Below are 18844 nucleotides of genomic sequence, written 5' to 3'. Positions count from 1 at the left end.
AAAAATAGGAGATTATTATAGTCGTAGAAATAGATTACTGCCTTCTCTTTGATACTGTACTAAAAGGCAGCTGGATTATATAAAGGGATGGATAAATAAAAGTCAAATGTTCTCCGAAGCGTTTAATTAATCACAAATATAAAATATATCCCTTTACTTCTTGGGCGCGGGTTTGGTGGCGGGCTTGGCGGCGGTCTTTGCGGCGGGCTTGGCGGCCGGCTTGGCGGCGGGCTTGGCAGCGGGCTTGGCGGCGGGCTTGCCGGCCGGCTTGGCCGCGCCCTTGGCCTTGGCGGGCTTGACGGCCTTGGGCACCTTGGGCTTCTTGACCTTGGTGGCGCGGTGCTTCTTGATGGCGGCGGCGCGGCGCTCGCGCAGTTTCTTGGCGCGGACGGCCACGTGTGTGTCGGGAAGCTTAACCTGAAGAGAGCGAACATTTGCGCGGTTAGAAGTGTGTTATTGTTCGGGAAGTAAATAAATTGAAACAATATTGATTTCGAAAGAGGTTATAATACAAAGAGTTCCCTTTGATCACAAATTTGTTGATAAATGTGGACTGGATTAATGTTCTGTGCATTATGGAAACGAATTAGACCTTATTCACATTCAGCATGTTAAACAAGCAATGCGAAGCGCACAAAACAGTCAGCTAACTCATAATGGCGGCAGCTCCTTAATGACTCTGGGTAAGCATCGCACATGCGCGAAACTGCCATTGCTACGCTACATTGTTAACTCAAGACAAGATTTAAACAAGCAAAAAAACATCATATGTTAAAAATGCTTTTTTTTTTAGAACTTTTTCAGTGTACAATACAAAATTTAAAGATATAGATTACACAAACGTCACTCTGTCAGTTTTTAAATTTGCTCTAAAATGCATTACGTAACTTAGTAGACATTATAATAATAAATATGTACATCTCCCTTCCCCTCCTTATCCTCTCTTCAAGCATCCTCGTCCTGATCCTGCCCAATTTACAATAACTTACTGTTCTTAAAAAAAATATTTAAAAATCCTTGTATTATTGAAAAACATTTACAAGTACATGAAAATAACATTTTTATAAGTATAAACTTATATGTATTTAACAAATTACATAATTAACAGGGATGGAGAATACTTTAAATAAGGGAATATGGAAGTCTAGGCATTTACAGGGCTTATGACCTGTCATTGGCCGGTTTAAGTAGCCACTTTACACACTGTAACATTCTAATGTTCTTCATTTCTGTTTCAATATATTAATATTAACAGATCCCTAGGGAGTTGAATCCAGTCCTTGTCTTCAAAAATTTGGACAATCTTAAAATATTGTCCTTAAGGACTACAGTGCTTTTAATCTACAGAGTAATTCAGGGGGCGTATACTCACTCCGTCCTTCTCGGCCTGCCGCAGCTGGCGGTCGGCGACGGTGCGCAGCGAGCGCAGGTGCGCGCGCCGCTTGAGCACGCCGGCGTACGGGTTCAGCCGCAGCAGCGCGCGCCCGTTGCGCAGCGGGTTCAGCTTGCGGCAGCGGCGCACGACGGCCTTGCGCGGCGCGCGCAGCACCCGCCGGATCTCCTCCGACTTGAGCAGGCGCGACAGGTCGCTGCACGCCATCTTGGGCTGCGGCAGGTTGAAGCCCTTCTTCTCCAGCGAGGGCGCCTTCCACGTGCCGAACAGGGCGTCTGGCGAACGTGATTGTATCATTATAGTCAACGCGATTGATAATATTTATATTATAATTTTAATATGCTTCATAAGCTTTTCTTTGAAAAAATGTACAAATACCAGCATGAACATGTTTCGTTTTTGAGTGATTCGTTCCGACGTTTCGGCTACCATCTCCAGGGTATACCGAGTGAAGATATTGATAATATCCGGAGCAGGATTCTTCGACTACTTTGACACGAGTCTCTTTCGTGTATTTTTTTTTCTTTTTTACAATATGTACGTATTGAATATATTCTTGTAATGTATATGTTATATTTAAAATAAATAAATTGAATTGAAAAATTGAATTGAATTAAAGTGACCGTGAAAACCTTCGCGCCTATTTACCAGAATGAACTTTCGAATGTATTTTTAAGTCGAGACAAGAAAAAATAAAATTATACCATCTCAATTTTTTAGATTCAGGGACTATAATTGGTAAGGTATCCAAAATAAACTTTCACTGGTTGAAATACTTTATTTATATATTGATATACAAGATTATATAATATGACTTGTTTCGTCTTCCGAGAATGATTTTTTTCCGTACTTGACCACAGATTTCACCCGATGTTTAAGTTCTCCTCTATAAAAGATATGTGTATCTATGGAAAAACCCCTCTCGTAAGATGTTTATATATATATATATATATATAGCCATGTCGTTAAAAGCACGATATAAATAAAACATGTCGTCCTTGGAATAGCAAAAGTGATATTTTCAGGTACACACTAAAGTAACAATGTAACGTTGTGAAATAAAAACCCACTTAAAATTAATCTGTAGATACATTCTTACACTGTTATCGCATCTATTTTAAAATAAAAATAAGGGTTTTTCATGACTTTTCAATATTGATATAAAATAAAAAAAACTTTCAATTTACCAAGTGGGTTATTGTAAATTTTACTAAGAAAAAAACTATGACTTTAATATACATAAAATAACCTACTTACAGACAGATAGTAAAAGAAATATATTTCAAAAACAAAAATTGAAAACACTTATATAAAAGAAAAACTAAACTTATGTATATACAAATATATATTGCGAGACCATTTTCCGACGCGTGCAATACGAGCCGGTGAACGGTCTGTAGGGAGAACTACCCCCCCGGCTGTACGGAGGCACCAGCCGGCGGATCAACGTCTCCCGTTTCCTCTAGCACCGTGTCGGTGACACCTCCCCCAGGGTACGGGACCCTGCGCGAGGTCTCACAGTGCAACTCCGACTTACTTTCTTCGGTTCTCACAATATTTCGAGTTTCAGTCTTACATTTCAAGAGTCAGCCATTTAAAAAAAAAAAAACAGACCATATCGGCCGTCAAATGCCATTCAAATTTTAATAAAAACATGCGGTAAAAATTAAATGTTTACAACCAAAATATTATTCTTAAAAAAAAAACCATTCTGTAAACAAAAAATGTTGGAAATAAAATGTTTTTCTTTATTAAATCTAAAGAATTTTTTTGAACACGTGTAAAAACTACATTAAATTTAATTAGTATGAATGTATTATTGTTTTTATTTTTTTTCTTTATATATCCTATGTTTTTATTTTGTTCTCATGTACTCGTATTTAAAATGATATAAACTCTTATAAATAAACAACTACAACAGTGTAAGTCACTCTCCAAGCACAAGAGTTAATATCTTATTTTGGAGAGTTACAGTCATAATGGACTTATAATGGACTCAGTATTGATGTTGACATTTTGAACCGCACGTTTCATTTGTACAGAAAATTTCTTCATGGGGTCGATTATTTGGGATAGTTGCTGAATGTGCATCTTGTAGTGGTTTATGCTATCTATATAGATATGTGCCGCATGTAATGTATATGTTTGTGTATGTTTTATATGTGCGTTCATGCGTGTGTGCATGGATGGCTCGGAACTACATACATTCTGTATTTTTATTTATTTTAATTTATTACCTCCATGGAAAACACAAATGTTAACAATTATTCTTTTCTCATTTGAAATTCTTATTTATTTAATTTTTTTGTCACATTTAAAGTTTATATCTTTTGCATAATTTATGAAAACTTAATTGGTCTTTTTATGTTAAAAAATTGTTGTTTTTAATACTTTTTAAGTATGACTGTATGTTTTCTGAATAAAAATAAATAAATAAATAACATTTGCTAGATGTGTAAAAGTAGATATGTATAGAATTTTTTAAAAACATGTACCTTTTATGAAATTCATTAATAAAAAAAATGACCATTGAAGGCACAATTCCTTCTTAAAAACCAAAATTTAAGCTTTTTTTAAAATGACTATGAGAGTATTGGAAGCTCACCTAATCGCTTGAAGGCGGATTCTGTCCAGATGATGAAGCGGCCGACGTGGCCTCCCGGCGCGAGCTTCATGAGGTTCAGCTTCTCCACGGAGATCAGCTCCATGCCGGGGATGTTCCTGAAGGCCTTCACCAGACCCTGGGAACAGGCGGAGGAGGTTAGTGTCGTGTTCCCGCGCGGCCGTGCGGGCCGCGGCGCGAGCGGCGCCGTCAGAAAGTGTCAATGTGTCGAGTAATCAGCGGCTATTCCATAGCCTCATAACCCAATGCTCTGTATGCAGATCTCATCATGTGAATATTGTTTATTTAGTAAGCCGTGGATAGTTATAAAAAAATGGATCTTTCACATAAAAGGTTTGTTAAAGCCCATGACGTCACAAATTTCAGTCGGTGAAACACACTTTTTACATTTGGATGGTGTTACGCATGGTGGATGGTGTTATGAACTGGCAGAGGATAGATGCAGTAGACTGCTATGTTCTCTCTTCCCTTAAATAAAATCCAAACTTGTACACTTCTCCTGAAAATGGCTTTCTATGTAATGACTATGTAGTGCCACTATCACTAATTGCTGGACGGTTCAAAGGTGTTCTAGATATTGTTTTATGCAGGTTTTTAGCAGAATTTACTGAATATATATAGTTAACTGAAAATATGTATGTGTATATTTATGTTTTTCCTTTTTTTTAAAAATGTTATTACTATTTTGTTTTATTTTTACATCTGAGCATGTTTTCCATTCTTTACTTTAATTCTTAACTTTTAATTACTCTTACAAATTTTCTTCATTTTTAATATTATTTCTATTTGTAAATGCTCACTACAAACTTTAAAATATCTTTTTTTTAACCCAGCGGGAACCATCTTTAGACAGTCTAAAAAATCGTGCCCCGTACGCGGCAACTGTCTTTAGACATTTTTGACTTTACAGGCTGATACTTTGATAAATACACGATAGATGGCCAAAAAGTTTGTATCGAAATATTCCCCGAACATTTGTCGATGAGTGACATCTCTGAATAACTCCTAGGATTATATTTGTTTATATTATAAAAGATTTTAATCAGAGCGGGCGAAAAAATGACCCAGCAGTTTTAAAATTCCCGCTCGGCAATGACCTCGCACCGTATCTCGAATGTCGTATTTCGTTATCTTTATAGAACTGTGCGTTGATAGTGTTATTGAATGTCTTGTGTTATTGTTGTACTGAAAACATGTAAGAATTATATTTGAAATAATAACGACTTTTAATAAAAACTACTATATTAATTACATTAAAAACCTCATTTTGTATAGTTTGTGTCGAATACAAACTCTCTCGGCTTATGTATAAGTCACTGCGCAACTCTGCTCCGGAATATCTAAGGGAACTATGCATTCCAGATGAACTAGCTGACAGGCGTCTCACGCTTAGATCAGCTACGTCTACGGCGAGAGGAAAAGTTATTATACCTCTACGCAAACAGCGAACTAAATTTAGTGAAGGCGCATTTGCGGTCGCAGGCCCTATGGCATGGAATGCTCTCCCAGCAGAGGCGCGAGGCTGTGAGAGTGAAGTGATGTTTCGGAAAAAACTTAAAACCCACTTGTTCTCTAAATCAATTAAATAAATCCGTAGCATGTGACGACAAAATAAATTGTTTTAATTAAATTACAAATTTAAAAGCTTCCATTAAACTAATTTAAAAATAGAATCACCATGTAAAGCGCCCTTGAGGTATTTTATTACGAAAATGGCGCTATATAAGTTATCCATAATAATAATGCAAGATTTTGACAAGACTTCCTACACCAAATTTTAGCCAGTAGCACAGGACTAAAAACACGTATGCGTAGTGTAAACATGCTCACAGAACTACCTGATTAGCCGATCGCTAATGAGTGATCTTCATCACGACTGCTGGACTTTTTCCTACACAAACGGTGATATGGCTAATACGACGAGGTTGCACCGACCTGGTTCCTGTGGTACACGACGAGGGGTCCCTTGCGCTGCACCCTGCGCCTGTTCCTCATCTTTCCCTTACCGGCGCGCAGTCTTCTGGACTTGTACACCTAGAAGTGGCACAGAACAATGGTTAGCTTCCTCGTTCCGGACAATCTCGCTTTGATGAGGAAGATCGGTGGTTACTTGTATTTGTTAATAGACTTGTCAAACTAAACTAAAATCGGCTCGCTCACAGTAAAGGTCATCATAAAAGAATCATAGGTAAATATGAACAATCCCCAATTATGACGGTTTTTACAATTGAACGTAGTTATGCAGAAAGCAGCCAGTACACAAATTCGGAAAAATGGGGTATTGATGTTATCGGGTGCGGTAAACTTGATTCTACGTTCTGCTAAAAACAGCCAGACCGCTTTCATATCAAAAAAACTGTATTAATCACCTTCGGAAAAAGGTGTTGATCGCAATAACGGCATTTATCAATTTGCAGAAAACACCCAAAAAACTAGAAAAATCTTATGGTACTCAACTGGTCAAATACACAATAAGATTCTTGTTTGTAATATATATAAAAAACTTATGTATTCATTGTTTATCGTTTGTTCAAGTCAAAAACATTCAAACTGTTATGTAGATTTTATAATTCACTCTTTTCACAAAATGGCTATTATCTCAGTTTCACTATTCTATGGCTGGCTGCTTTCTGTATAACTACGTTCAATTGTTCTACAGTATATTTAGTACAGTCGAATATAATAATTATTTTTTTATGTATTTTTTTTTCCATGGATTTTTCTATTCCTCGCTTCAGCGTTTTCCTCGGTTTTGTTGCTCCCTAGAATAACTTACTGTATGTATCATATGTGGAAAAATATTACGAGCATACTATGACGAGTTGAATGCGTTGACTTCATATTTTTGTAGCATTCGTGGAGGATAAAATAAAATTGTTTTAAGTAGGTAACTCACAAATGGTGATTTTGAAGTTGTAGTAGTAAGCCCTGCGATATTATCATAGATGTGTTTTGTAATTTTGAAAATCCCGACAGAAATTTAAAATTACACCCCCTGTGACGTCACAAATTAAAATCGGCGATTTTGCCGACATTTGGGTGGCAGTTCCTCCCGCCGCTGTGGCTGTGTGACTCTCCCCGGCCCGGGTGCGCACGGGGCACACCCGGCGTGGGGAAGAGCCGCTTACTCTAGCACATAGTGTTACTCGGGGCGCTAGGCGAGCACCACGGGTGGACATTACTGCGTGCGCAATCGAGATCAAACAATACTGGCGCGTCACTGCGCTCCGGCGGCGCTGGGCGGGTCCTTGAATGTTTTCCCTCTCTGCTGCGATGAATTCCGATAAGTGTTCTTCGGACACGGCTCGAGAAATGAATATTGCTTACCTTCTGAACGTCGCCCCACGCGCGTATCCTCCTGAGGAAGCCGACCGCCTGCTTCGTCTTGGTGAGCTCCTGCACCTTGTCGGACACCACGAGGGGAAGCTCCGGGATGCTGTCGATGACGTGACCTGGCGGACAGACACATTATGCGGACTTTACGTATAACAGGGGACAGGCGGGTTTACTGAGAGTTAAAAAATAAGGATTGTCGGTGTTTCTGTCAAAACTTCAACTTTATCTTACGTTTTCAAGCAACAGTTTTAGTCCATTTTGACGACAACTAAAAAAAATTACAATGGAATCACTATTTTTCATCTTTCTGTGAAAAATGAGGCTTTACGCTATTGTAGCTAAACTGCTGAATCCAGTTAGAGTAGTGAAATATTATTTTTTTGTTGTAAGTAGTGAATTCAATTCCTGTTTTGTATGTTCTAGATCTTGAAGATAGTGATTTTGACAACAGAAAGATTAGGACAAACTATCTGATTAGTGAAACATTATCATTATTACCTCCTTTGTGAAGCGCCGCTGCCACATGGGCGCCGGGCGCTTCCTTCAGAGAGTGAAAGAGAGAAAAGACCCCTTTGTGTAACCATCCCAGTCATAATCCGTTTCATTATTTTCACCTTTGCATTGATAAATTTTGCAAGACATTTTACTTTCCACATAAGTAGAATTTCGTCGAAATGGTCCGGCTAGGTAAATAACAACGAATAACTCTGGTTCCAAAAAAGATATAAAAAAAAACTACACACCGTTAGAAAGCTCATACTTCAGGTATGTTTTAAAGAAATCGGAAGTCTTCCATCACTTTTAGTTTTTTTTAAATGAAAAGCGAAGTTGAGCTTTAAATTTTTTTTAAACTATTTTTTATGTTTGAGGGTCCATAACTGTTTCTACCAATACCACGAAACAAATATTAATTTTAAAAGGACCTATCAAGCATTAAGATTTTAATGAACATATAAAAAAATCAGATCTGCCCATAAAAAAAAGTTATAGGAGCTAAAGGCATGAAAGTTACAAAATTCCAAATTTAAAAAAAAAATCATCTAAAAAAATCTTGTGGCCTGGGTCAAATCTTTGGGGCTGAGTAGGTAGCAAATGACCCCACCTACTCCCCATTTTCGTATGTTCAACGTTCTGCCGAACACCTGTATATATAAAGATTTATAAAATTGTCTATTTCTATAGTGTACTTATAGTATGTATTAAAAGACATAAAAAAAAATAGTAAATCTGTGGTATTTAGCTTAAAAACTCTCCTGAAATAATGTTGGTTTGTGAAATTTGAGGTTTTAAAAACCAGGTATTCTGATATATTCATTATTCATATCGGAATATGTTTTCAGTTCATGTTCGTACCGTGTTATTTCAAAACCTACTTAATAAGAATTTCTATACTCTATATTATATTATATTTCTAGCCTGAGTGAATTTAGACTTGCGCAAACCCCGTATGCGATATTTGCCAGCATCAGAAAGTGTCAATGTGTCGAGTAATCAGCGACTATTCCATAGCCTCATAACCCAATGCTCTGTATGCAGATCTCATCATGTACTGGCTCATATCACCGAGGTTAGGGTCTAATTCAACCGATGCTCCTTACAATACTGATTTAATTTTTAAGATCCTCGTGACTTTTTAATTTGTTTTAACTATGTATTTTTATTTTTTTATTACATCTTTTGCTTTATTTTTTAGTATATATTTTTTTCTCTTTCTACTCGGTATTTTGCTAGGTTTTTTTTTCTTTAAATATGCTATTTGCTATACACATGCATTCATTTTTTATTATGACTTTAAATATGTTTCTTACTATGTATTCTGTTTTTATTTCGCATTTTACAGAGTTTCAAAATATTTTTTGGACATATTTATATATTTTAATGGTTTTTACTATGTTTTCACTGCATTTATTACTTAGTTTTTGTGTGGTTTTTGCTAGGTTTTTTTCACTACATTTTTACTACAATTTTACTATGTTTTTACTACATTTTTAATACATTTTTACTATGTTTTTACTACAATTTTACCATGTTTTTACTACATTTTTTACCATGTTTTTACTCCATTTTTTACATTGTTTTTCACTTTGTCCTGTCATCTTTATAACTGTTTCTATATATTGATTACTGTTTTTTATATTTTATTGACTGTCTAAGAACGGGGTAAAGCAGTCAAAGCAACTTTGCATAAATTATAATTTTGTGTGTGTAATATAATGATAATAAATACTCGGCTGGCATAATATTATGTGCATGTACATTATTATGCTGGCTGGATTTATTTTAGTTTTAAAGCTGATTTTATATATTTGTGTCAAGCATTGTATTAAAAAAATTAATTAACACGCCAGATACGAATGATTTTTCGTGTGACAATATAAATAACTACTTTGACGTTACTACAAAGTTATGTCGTCACTTTTGCTGACAAATGTCATTCTAATCAAGCTATATTTTAAGGACTATAGTGATCAGGATTACAGTTTAAGAATGGGATAAGACTCGTGTTGACGTGAGAATTTTAAAAATAAAAGAATAAATCCTTGCGATTCGATTTATCCAAATATTGAATTTCGGGGGCCATCTTCAACGAGTTATAAATAATTCACAATCATAAAAATGGGAACAAAGTTGTGCAGAGTGGGGTTACCTTTAGCCTGGACGAGCGCGGGGACTCCGCTGGCCGCCAGGGCTGCTGCGATGGCTCCGCGGCGCTGCTTCAGGTTGATGCGGCGATACCAGCGCCTCCACGGTTTGGTCGGTGCGAACATGCGCCCCCCGCGACACATGTTACCGAAGGCTCCCTGCCCAGACCTGAAAAGGGTGTACGTCCACACTACTACAATCGTCCAAAAATTTTTTTTTCACACATAATCAAAATAAAGAAAACTTTGTTTTCAACCACTTATTTTATTAGACTAGTTTCAGGGCTAAATAAGCTTTCTTACTTGTCAAGGTATAATTTAGTATTATTAGATAAGATAAGGACGCTCGCGTGGATTTTAAACCAGTAGGTAATAAAATAACTGAAAAGTTAAATCACCTTATAAAATAAAATAAAGTTAGCGCTTCAAATATAAATTTTATAAGTAAAATTATTTTTTTATTTAATCAAACTCCTCGGTTTAGTTTTACTAAATTCATAGTTACATTTTATTTATTTTTTCTTTTACAATTTATGTATTCCTTGTTTTACGGGAACATTTTATATAATTTTGAATCATGCCTTATTAACCTTTTCCTCACCAAGTATCCAAAAATTACACATTATCCGAAAGGGGGGACCAAACGACCCCAGCGCCTACTTGTATATAGCGTCACGAGAATAAAAAGTTGGAAGTGTTTATGACCGTGCAATAATTTATTTATATTTTCGTGAAAACATAATTACATTTTTATTCGTAATATTTTAAATTTGATTATTCCATTTAAAATTTAAATCTATATAATACCTAAATATTGTATTCAATCAACTATGTCTAACAACTTACAATTGCATATAATATTATTATATGTGTATGAAATCAATATATTGCTGCTCTTACTATGTGTCATTAATTTTGAAGATGTTTTTAAATTGACGTAAATTTATTTTCTTATTTAAAGATTCTTCCCATCGTTTCTTTGAATCCCTAAAAATATGTATGCGTATATTTATGCTTTTCCATTTAAAAAAAAAATATTATTATTATTTTATTTTATTTTTACATCTGAGCATGTTTTTCATTCTTTATTTTAATTCTTAACTTTTAATTACTCATACAAATTTTCTTCATATTTTTACTTTAATTTTTAAACTTCTATTTATAAATTATTATGAAAATAATGATATAAAACATCACCCGTCGATGGGAGGAGTGCTCTCCCGAAACTAAAGGAGTGTTCTTGTAAAATAATAAAATTGTGTAACACTAAATAACAAAGTTTTATTTTCATGATCATTTTTAATGAAGTGTTACGGAGTGAATGCAGATTCAATTAAAAAAACTTATGTTTATTTTCCTTCTCTTTAATTAATAACCTTACATATAATTACTTTATAATATGGAAACTTCACTGGTCCATTAGAGTCAAGTCTAACTGTGTTAAATATCAAACTATGTAACCGTACTGTGTTTCTTGAATAAAAGAAAATAAAAAAATAAATACATCGCCCCCCTAGAAGTGTAGTATGAATGCAGTTTGACCACATTTATTTTTCGCTTTCTTAGGAAAAAAAAAATTCTTATGGGACCACACTGTTTGGAGTAAATCTTATCAAATATTTGAATGATGTTGGATTTTAAATGTACGGCAGCACTGCCCCACATAGATTATTAAAAAATCAAGAAGGGAACGCCTAGTGCCACCGCTGGGATTCGATCTAGCGACATAATCAACACACGAGAGACATAATGTCGTTAAATCATGTGGATAGTTGACGCAGGGTGACAAAACTCGACATGACACACTTTATTTATTTTACACTAGATATACATATACAATGAGGAATTCCAGCCCAACCCGGAATTAAATTTTTAAAATGTTTTCGTGTACACGTGAATATTTAAACATTTCGAAGTAGGATGAAATATCTCAAAAACGCACGCAAAAATAAATAAAAAAAGTTAAAAATAGTAACATATTACAACAGAGATGAAGAACATTTAAGAGAAGGTAATATGGAAGTCTAGGCATCTACAGGGCTTATGACCTGTCAATGGCTGGTTTAAGTGGCCACTTAACACACTGTGTAACATTCACCATTCTGCCTATAAATCTTCTTCAACTGAGATGGACCTTATATGCATTTTCAAAATACTTAATGCTTTAAGTGATGTTCCATCTCTGTTGCAATCAATTTCTTTTCATGTTCCCAACCGTGTCACCAGAAGTCAAAATCCGCTATTTATAAAATCTTCTAAGAGCAACTTTGGTTTTTAAGCCCCAATGTCCAGAATGTGTAGATTAGTCAATTCATCACACGACTTGGAATTCTTTGGGATAGATCTTCTGGCTTTTCGTAGATCTCTTCGCGACTAAACAGTGTGGGATGAAGTTGGATTGGCATGGTTTAGCTCAAAGTCTTAGGTCTTTCGTTTTTTTGAATATATTGTATACAATTATTGTTTTGCCCTTGTTTGTCTTTGCTAAATAGTTTTATGTTCTTTTTGTTCAGTTTCTTGCATTTACGTTTCTTCATGTAACTGTTATAATTGGCTAAGGCCGTATATATATAATAAATAATAATAAATAAATAATAATATACAAATATTTAATTATATTTAGGAAAATATATTTTTAGAAGAGAGAAACAGCTGGGTCGCTCACCTGTGGGTACCTCCTCCCCTCACTCTGGGGATACGGGCGACGGCGCGCCCGGTACCCCACGACTCGGCACTGGTCTGGTGACCTGGAAACGAGGACAATCTTTTTTAAAAATAAATAAAAAGAAATGATAGCGTTCTTATAATTAACCAAATATTAAAATTTTTGTGACCATTTTCAACGAGTTGTAAATAACTCACTATTAGAAAATGGAAATCAAGTTGGGGTAGTGGGGTTTGAACCTTGGACCTCTGATCCGCGAGTCCGTAACACACGCCACGGGACCACAACCCGATTCGTCATAATTCTTTTATTCATTTAATTAAACTATAATTAATAATAAAAATAATGTGACCTCACTGAGGGTTACCCGTGCGGGGGACACTTAACAATATACTTTTTAAAAAATATTTTTACATTTGACAATAAACATAGAAGACTAACTTAATAAACAGAGATAATTAACAAAATATTCAGATTGTTTTAAAAGCTAGGTATATATGTACATCTGTATTATTTATATTACAAAACGCACAATGAAAGAACAAAAACCTAACATAAGCTACAGACTTGTGGAGCAGTTGATTCAATATTGGTTTGGGGGAATGAGATGATCCATTTTACTTCTACCCAGCTACACTATCCATTTCTTTATAGCCTTTTTAAACATTTTCTCGTTACTAATTGTTTTAATAGATAGTGGAAGTAAGTTATACATTTTAATTGAATAATACTCAAAATCCCTTTGTCCGAAAGTGGTATTTGTTTAAGTTGTCTTTGTGTTACATGTCTGACATGGTTATTTAAACACGGAAGGTTTGGCCAGCTTACTGGTGAATTATTTTTCAATTTAATATTAGTACAATTTATTTTTAAAACACACTCCCGTACACAATACACCACAGTTAAGCAACAAATAATTTTTTTTTTAAATTAAAAAAATTTAACCAACAATGTCATACATATGAAACTAGGAATAAAAAAAAAGATAAGATTACCAATGAGGAAAACAGAATCTCAAAACTAAAGTTTAATTATGTTTTCTTTTATAAAATTTGCCAAAAATGTTGTGGCCTTCGGGTAGTCATACCAATACCTGGCGGCATTTAAAAAAAAATCCAAAAGAAGTTTCTGAGATATCTCTACACGAGAGAGTGCGGGTATTATCCTCGGCTCCACCCGACTGAGTTTCTCCGGGGTATGCTCGGCTACAACAGTTATGAGACTAGAAGGAATGTGTATTTGACTATACATTTTTATCCATTATTGCGCGGTATGGTGGATAATTCTAAGATTATGATGAGCATTGGTTAGCATGTTCCTGATAATTATCTAACACAGCGTCAGCGTAGATTGTTTCATATTTCAATAATTCAATATGGGATTGCCCTGAACTATTATCTCTCATCAACTTCAGGGCGCCTGGAAGAATGACTGGACAGGTGCCACCGTTTTGTAGCAACAATACACGGACAGTGTATGCTTGTAATGCCGTATTAAACAGACTTAATGAACTCGGCAATAGTTATTCCCACGTATCTGATATATTTAGTGTAGGGTATTGTTCCTATGGAACTAACCTTTTGAACTTTTTCAAAGATGGTGAATGGTAATTATATTTATTTATTCATACATTTCATAATATACACAGTTTTTTGTTCACTTTGCCCAGCTGTGTGAAACAGTACTTATGATTTTCTTGTTGTATTACTGTAGAATGTTTTATTATTTAAACTTTCTACTGAATATGCTGTATAATATTTAGGTTAATTTTTTAAATATAAATCTTGTATAATTTTTAGGTTTAATTTTTTTTCTATATAAATCTTGGGTATAAGGAAATTCATGTTTAAAAAAAAAATACTAAGCCAAATACGTTAATATTATAAATGTTTGTAAAAGGCAGATTTGCCGTTTATGTTTATAAGATAAATAAAATTCCGATATACAGGAGCACCCTGCCATTGGAAGGGCTATCGCTATGCTGAAAACATCGCTCTGGATGTTGAACATTTCCATGTATCCGAAGTGGTTTTCCGGAGCAGGATTCTCCTACTACTTCGACATGAGTCTCTTTCATGTATTTTTTTTTTCTTATAATATGTACGTATTGAATATATGTTTGTAATGTATATGTTATATTTAAAATAAATGAATTGAATCGAATTAAAACGATGTCTGTAACAAACAGTGCGTGCGTGGTCACTCACCGGCCTCCTTGCTAACGCTGTAGGGGTGCCTCCTGTTCTTGCCCATGGAGACGTGCACCTGGTTCACCAGGTCCGGTCGGATGGGGGCCCGGAACACGGCGGGCAGGGCTACGCCCTTGTCCTGCGCCTCATTCTTCTCGTTGTACACCGACACCAGCGGCCTGGCCACTGAGAGACTCTGGAAAATGTTTATATTTGTTTATTTATCATTTACTAGGAAAAAGACAATAGATCCTATTTAAATTTATTTCAACAGAGAGGGAAAAAGTTTTCGAGAAGAAATTTGGAAGTCTAGGCATTTACAGGGCTTATGACCTGTCATTGGCTGGTTTAAGTGGCCACTTTACACACTGTGTAACATTCACCATTCTGCCCATGTTTGAACATCCACATTTACTCAACTCTTCCATCTGTTGACTTTTGTGAAGTGAAAGAGCTGAAACTGAGATTCATCCGGCTGAACCAAATCACCTACTAGGCAACGCCTGGAAACAATTTTCCTGAATGTTACACAGTGTGTAAAGTGGCCACTTAAACCAGCCAATGACAGGTCATAAGACCTGTAAATGCCTAGACTTCCAAATTTCTTCTCGAAAACTTTTTCCCTCTCTGTTGAAATAAATTTAAATATGAACTCCCTAGGGAGGAAATCCAGCCAGTCTGCAAGCATTTGGACATAATCAAACAATAGATCCTGTTTACTGCACACCAAAATAAAACAGGGACGAGTTTGAGTATCGTCTATTGTCTTGTTAACCTTAAACCTTAATAATAAGTTAAAGAATGCTATCTTTGTTTAGTTTTTTATATTTTTCTTTTTGTGCTGTTACATGTTCACTTAATTGCCATACTTACTAATTCTTTGCTCAATGTATTATTATTGCGTTTCTTAAAATTATATTTGTTATTAACTTTTTAAAATCATTCTTATGTCGTTAAAATTCCATTTGTCGATGCGTTTTGAAGCTGCAAGACTTTTTGTGATGTTAGCTATCATATTATGTAAATGTTATCAACTATCAAATATCTAAATTTAGTAAATGGGGTCTAGAATTTCAACCGTCCATGAGCTCAATAGCTGCGAGACTTGTTGTTATATAAATTCTAATTTTATAAATTAGCTTTTTATTTCGTTTGTAAAATATCACTTAAACTCTAAACTTCATTGTCAAATAAAAAAATTGAAAATAAAAATGTAAATATGGGCTAGATTTCTTATTGTCCATGCGCTCTGTAGCTGCAAGACGTTATGTTATCTAGCTCATATATATCATAATTGTAATATATCATAATTGGAGACGAGGAACTAGAATCCCAACCGTCCATGCGCTCAGTAGCAGCAAGACGTGTTGGGATATTTATTTATTGTACAGCACCCTTGAGGGGATTTCCACAAAAATGGCGCTATATAAATTATCGAAACATTATTATTTGAGCGGTGTTTCTTCAACATTTTTTAATACATGACCCCTTACGAGTAAAAAAAATCTTAACAGCCCCCAGAACCAATATTTTTAGGGAAATATCGCGTTTTTTACAATTTTAAATCAATAAGGGTTGAGGAAAAATATTTTTTTTTTTACGACTTATTCATCATCATTCCCTTTCCGCACCTAATGGTTCATAGGGCACTGCATTGGTACACCAATCGCAGCGTATCTTGATCATTTTTTGTAACCTAAAGGTTAGATGATCAGTCTTACTCTAAATAAATGTTATTCCCACATATATATATATATTTTTAATAAAAATAAATATTTGCGTTCTTATGATTTAACCAAATATTTAATTTTGAGGGCCATTTTCAATGAGTTGTAAATAACTCATTATTAGAAAATGGGAATAAAGTTGGGGTAGTAGAGTGAGATTCGAACCACAGACCTTTGGTCTGTGAGTCCGAGACACTAGCCACGGGACCACAACCCGATTTATTTTTTCCAATATTTTTTATTTTTATATACAATATTTTTACATTTTAATCTATAAATGGACAACTGTATGAAAAAGATAGAACGTATGAGTATTGGTAAGCTGCTTGTTGTATGCTGATGATGCAGTTCTGTTAGCAAGCAGCAACGAGGATTTGCTACAATTAGTCTCTAGAATGTATGATGTATGCCTGGAGAGAGAATTGGTGATGAACAAAAGTAAGTCAAAAGTGATGGTATTTGAAAGGGGAAGTGAGGTTACTGACTGCATAATAAATGTAAACAACGAATGTCTTGAACAAGTAGAAAAGGATGTTGGAAGGAGAGTGAATGCGGGCAACAAAATGAATGGCGCACTGAGCACAGTAATTGCTAATAAAAATATGTCAATCGAAGCTAAACTGGCAGTACACAATGGGGTTTAAGTCCCAACACTCGTGTATGGAAGTGAAACATGAAACTAGCAGAGGAAGATGAAAGCTGAGTGAGCGCGGTTGAAATGTGTAAGGAATGTAGGTATATTGTTGGTGACAACAATATATCTACAGTCGTACGCATACCAACACAGTTGGCAAGTCATTCTGGATTCGTCTCTCCTAGTAAACAGTCACTCTCTAACCACAGTATAATAAGTATTTGTAATAAACTACATAAAGTATAATTATTGATCATACTACCATAGGGTATAACAAAATGCGATCTCTTTGACGAATGTGTGGGAAATCAATGTACGACAGGGTTACGAATGATGAAATCAGACGAGAATGTAAATCGCTGCAAGGCCTGTTGAGATGCTCATAGTACAGCGCCCTTGAGGTGATTTACACAGAAATGGCGCTAAATAAATTATCCTAAATGAATAAATAAAAGACTGAAATTGTACAATAAACTACCAGACAAAACTAAACAAAAGACTCGAGACAAACTTTGCAAAAGATGTAAAAAATATTATCAAAATATGATTATGAATAAAAAATTATATATTATATTTGTAAAATAAATGTAATGCGTAACGGTTAATAAATATTATTTTAAATAAAAAATAAATTTTAGGCAAGCAATGACTACATCGCTTCTGTAGACGGATCTTCTCTGGTGTGTGTATTACTATCCTGACATATGAAAAATTTTGAGGTTAATTTTTTAAATTTACTTGATGTCGGATTTTAGGTGTACGGCGGCACTGCCCCACGTAGACTATTGAAAAATCAAGAAGGGAACGCCTAGTGCCACCGCTGGGATATGATCTAGCGACATTATCAACACACGAAAGACATAATGTCATAAAATCGTGTGGATAGTTGACGCACGGTGAGCGGATTCACAAATCAACTCTACTACACACACAATCACTGCCAAAACTAGCAAATCTACGTTTAAATCTTCTAAATATTGAATGTTACCGAGTTTGCATCACGTTTCGACAAAGAATAACAAAGTTTTCGCAAACATTTCACTGCAAAACACGTGGATTCCAAAGCCGACATGCCAGAATATCGACGCGGCCATCGGGCTCAATTAAAACAGAAACTCCAACTGACCGCCATTAAGTTGTAGCACAGTCACATTTTAGTAGGTTTTTGGTTATTTGCTTACCATTTTCGCTGTTTTGGCGACACTATATCACATATAAAACACTTATCCGCGGCGGGATGGACTATCCGCCATGCCACGGAGAACTAAAAAGACGGAAACGGATAAAAGAAAATTGGTACCAGAACAAAAAAAAACAAATACTTTTGACGTTTAAGTAAGCATGGCCGCATTGCTGGGGTTAGTTGTATTACACTTTAAAATACAGTTTTTTACGTTGGAACAATTTTTCTTATCATAAATTTTCTCATTTTTATTATTCGCAAGATATGGACAGTTGTAAAGAATAATCAGCCCCGATATATTTAGTTTTACATGCGTCCATTGGTAATCTGTTTTAAAAATAAATTAATTTATTATATATAAATATTTGGATAATTTATATAGCGCCGTTTTTGTGAAAATCACCTCAAGGGCGCTGTACAAAAAATAAATATCCCACCACGTCTTGCAGCTA

At 35.1% G+C, this 18844-nt stretch overlaps 1 protein-coding gene across 1 annotated transcript; it reads right to left on the bottom strand.

The window, feature by feature from the left end:
- Nucleotides 1-109: 109 nt before the first annotated feature.
- LOC148281979 (large ribosomal subunit protein uL4-like) lies at nucleotides 110-18481 on the bottom strand. Its single transcript, XM_088225815.1, has 9 exons — nucleotides 18391-18481; nucleotides 14867-15044; nucleotides 12660-12741; nucleotides 10000-10163; nucleotides 7344-7468; nucleotides 5952-6050; nucleotides 3999-4134; nucleotides 1373-1668; nucleotides 110-417 (listed from the first exon to the last, which is right to left on the bottom strand). Exons 1-9 carry the CDS (start codon nucleotides 18391-18393, stop codon nucleotides 154-156), a joined length of 1347 nt encoding a protein of 448 aa, XP_088081941.1. The 5' UTR covers nucleotides 18394-18481; the 3' UTR covers nucleotides 110-153.
- Between the last annotated feature and the right edge of the window lie 363 nt (nucleotides 18482-18844).

Source organism: Micrasema longulum, unplaced genomic scaffold (assembly GCF_059751315.1).
Source record: "Micrasema longulum isolate JH-2025_06_02 unplaced genomic scaffold, ASM5975131v1 h1tg000388l, whole genome shotgun sequence".
Classification (NCBI taxonomy): Eukaryota; Metazoa; Arthropoda; class Insecta; order Trichoptera; family Brachycentridae; genus Micrasema; species Micrasema longulum.
The sequence above is the reverse complement of the archived record's forward strand: the minus strand, read 5'-3'. Positions and strand labels throughout refer to the sequence as shown.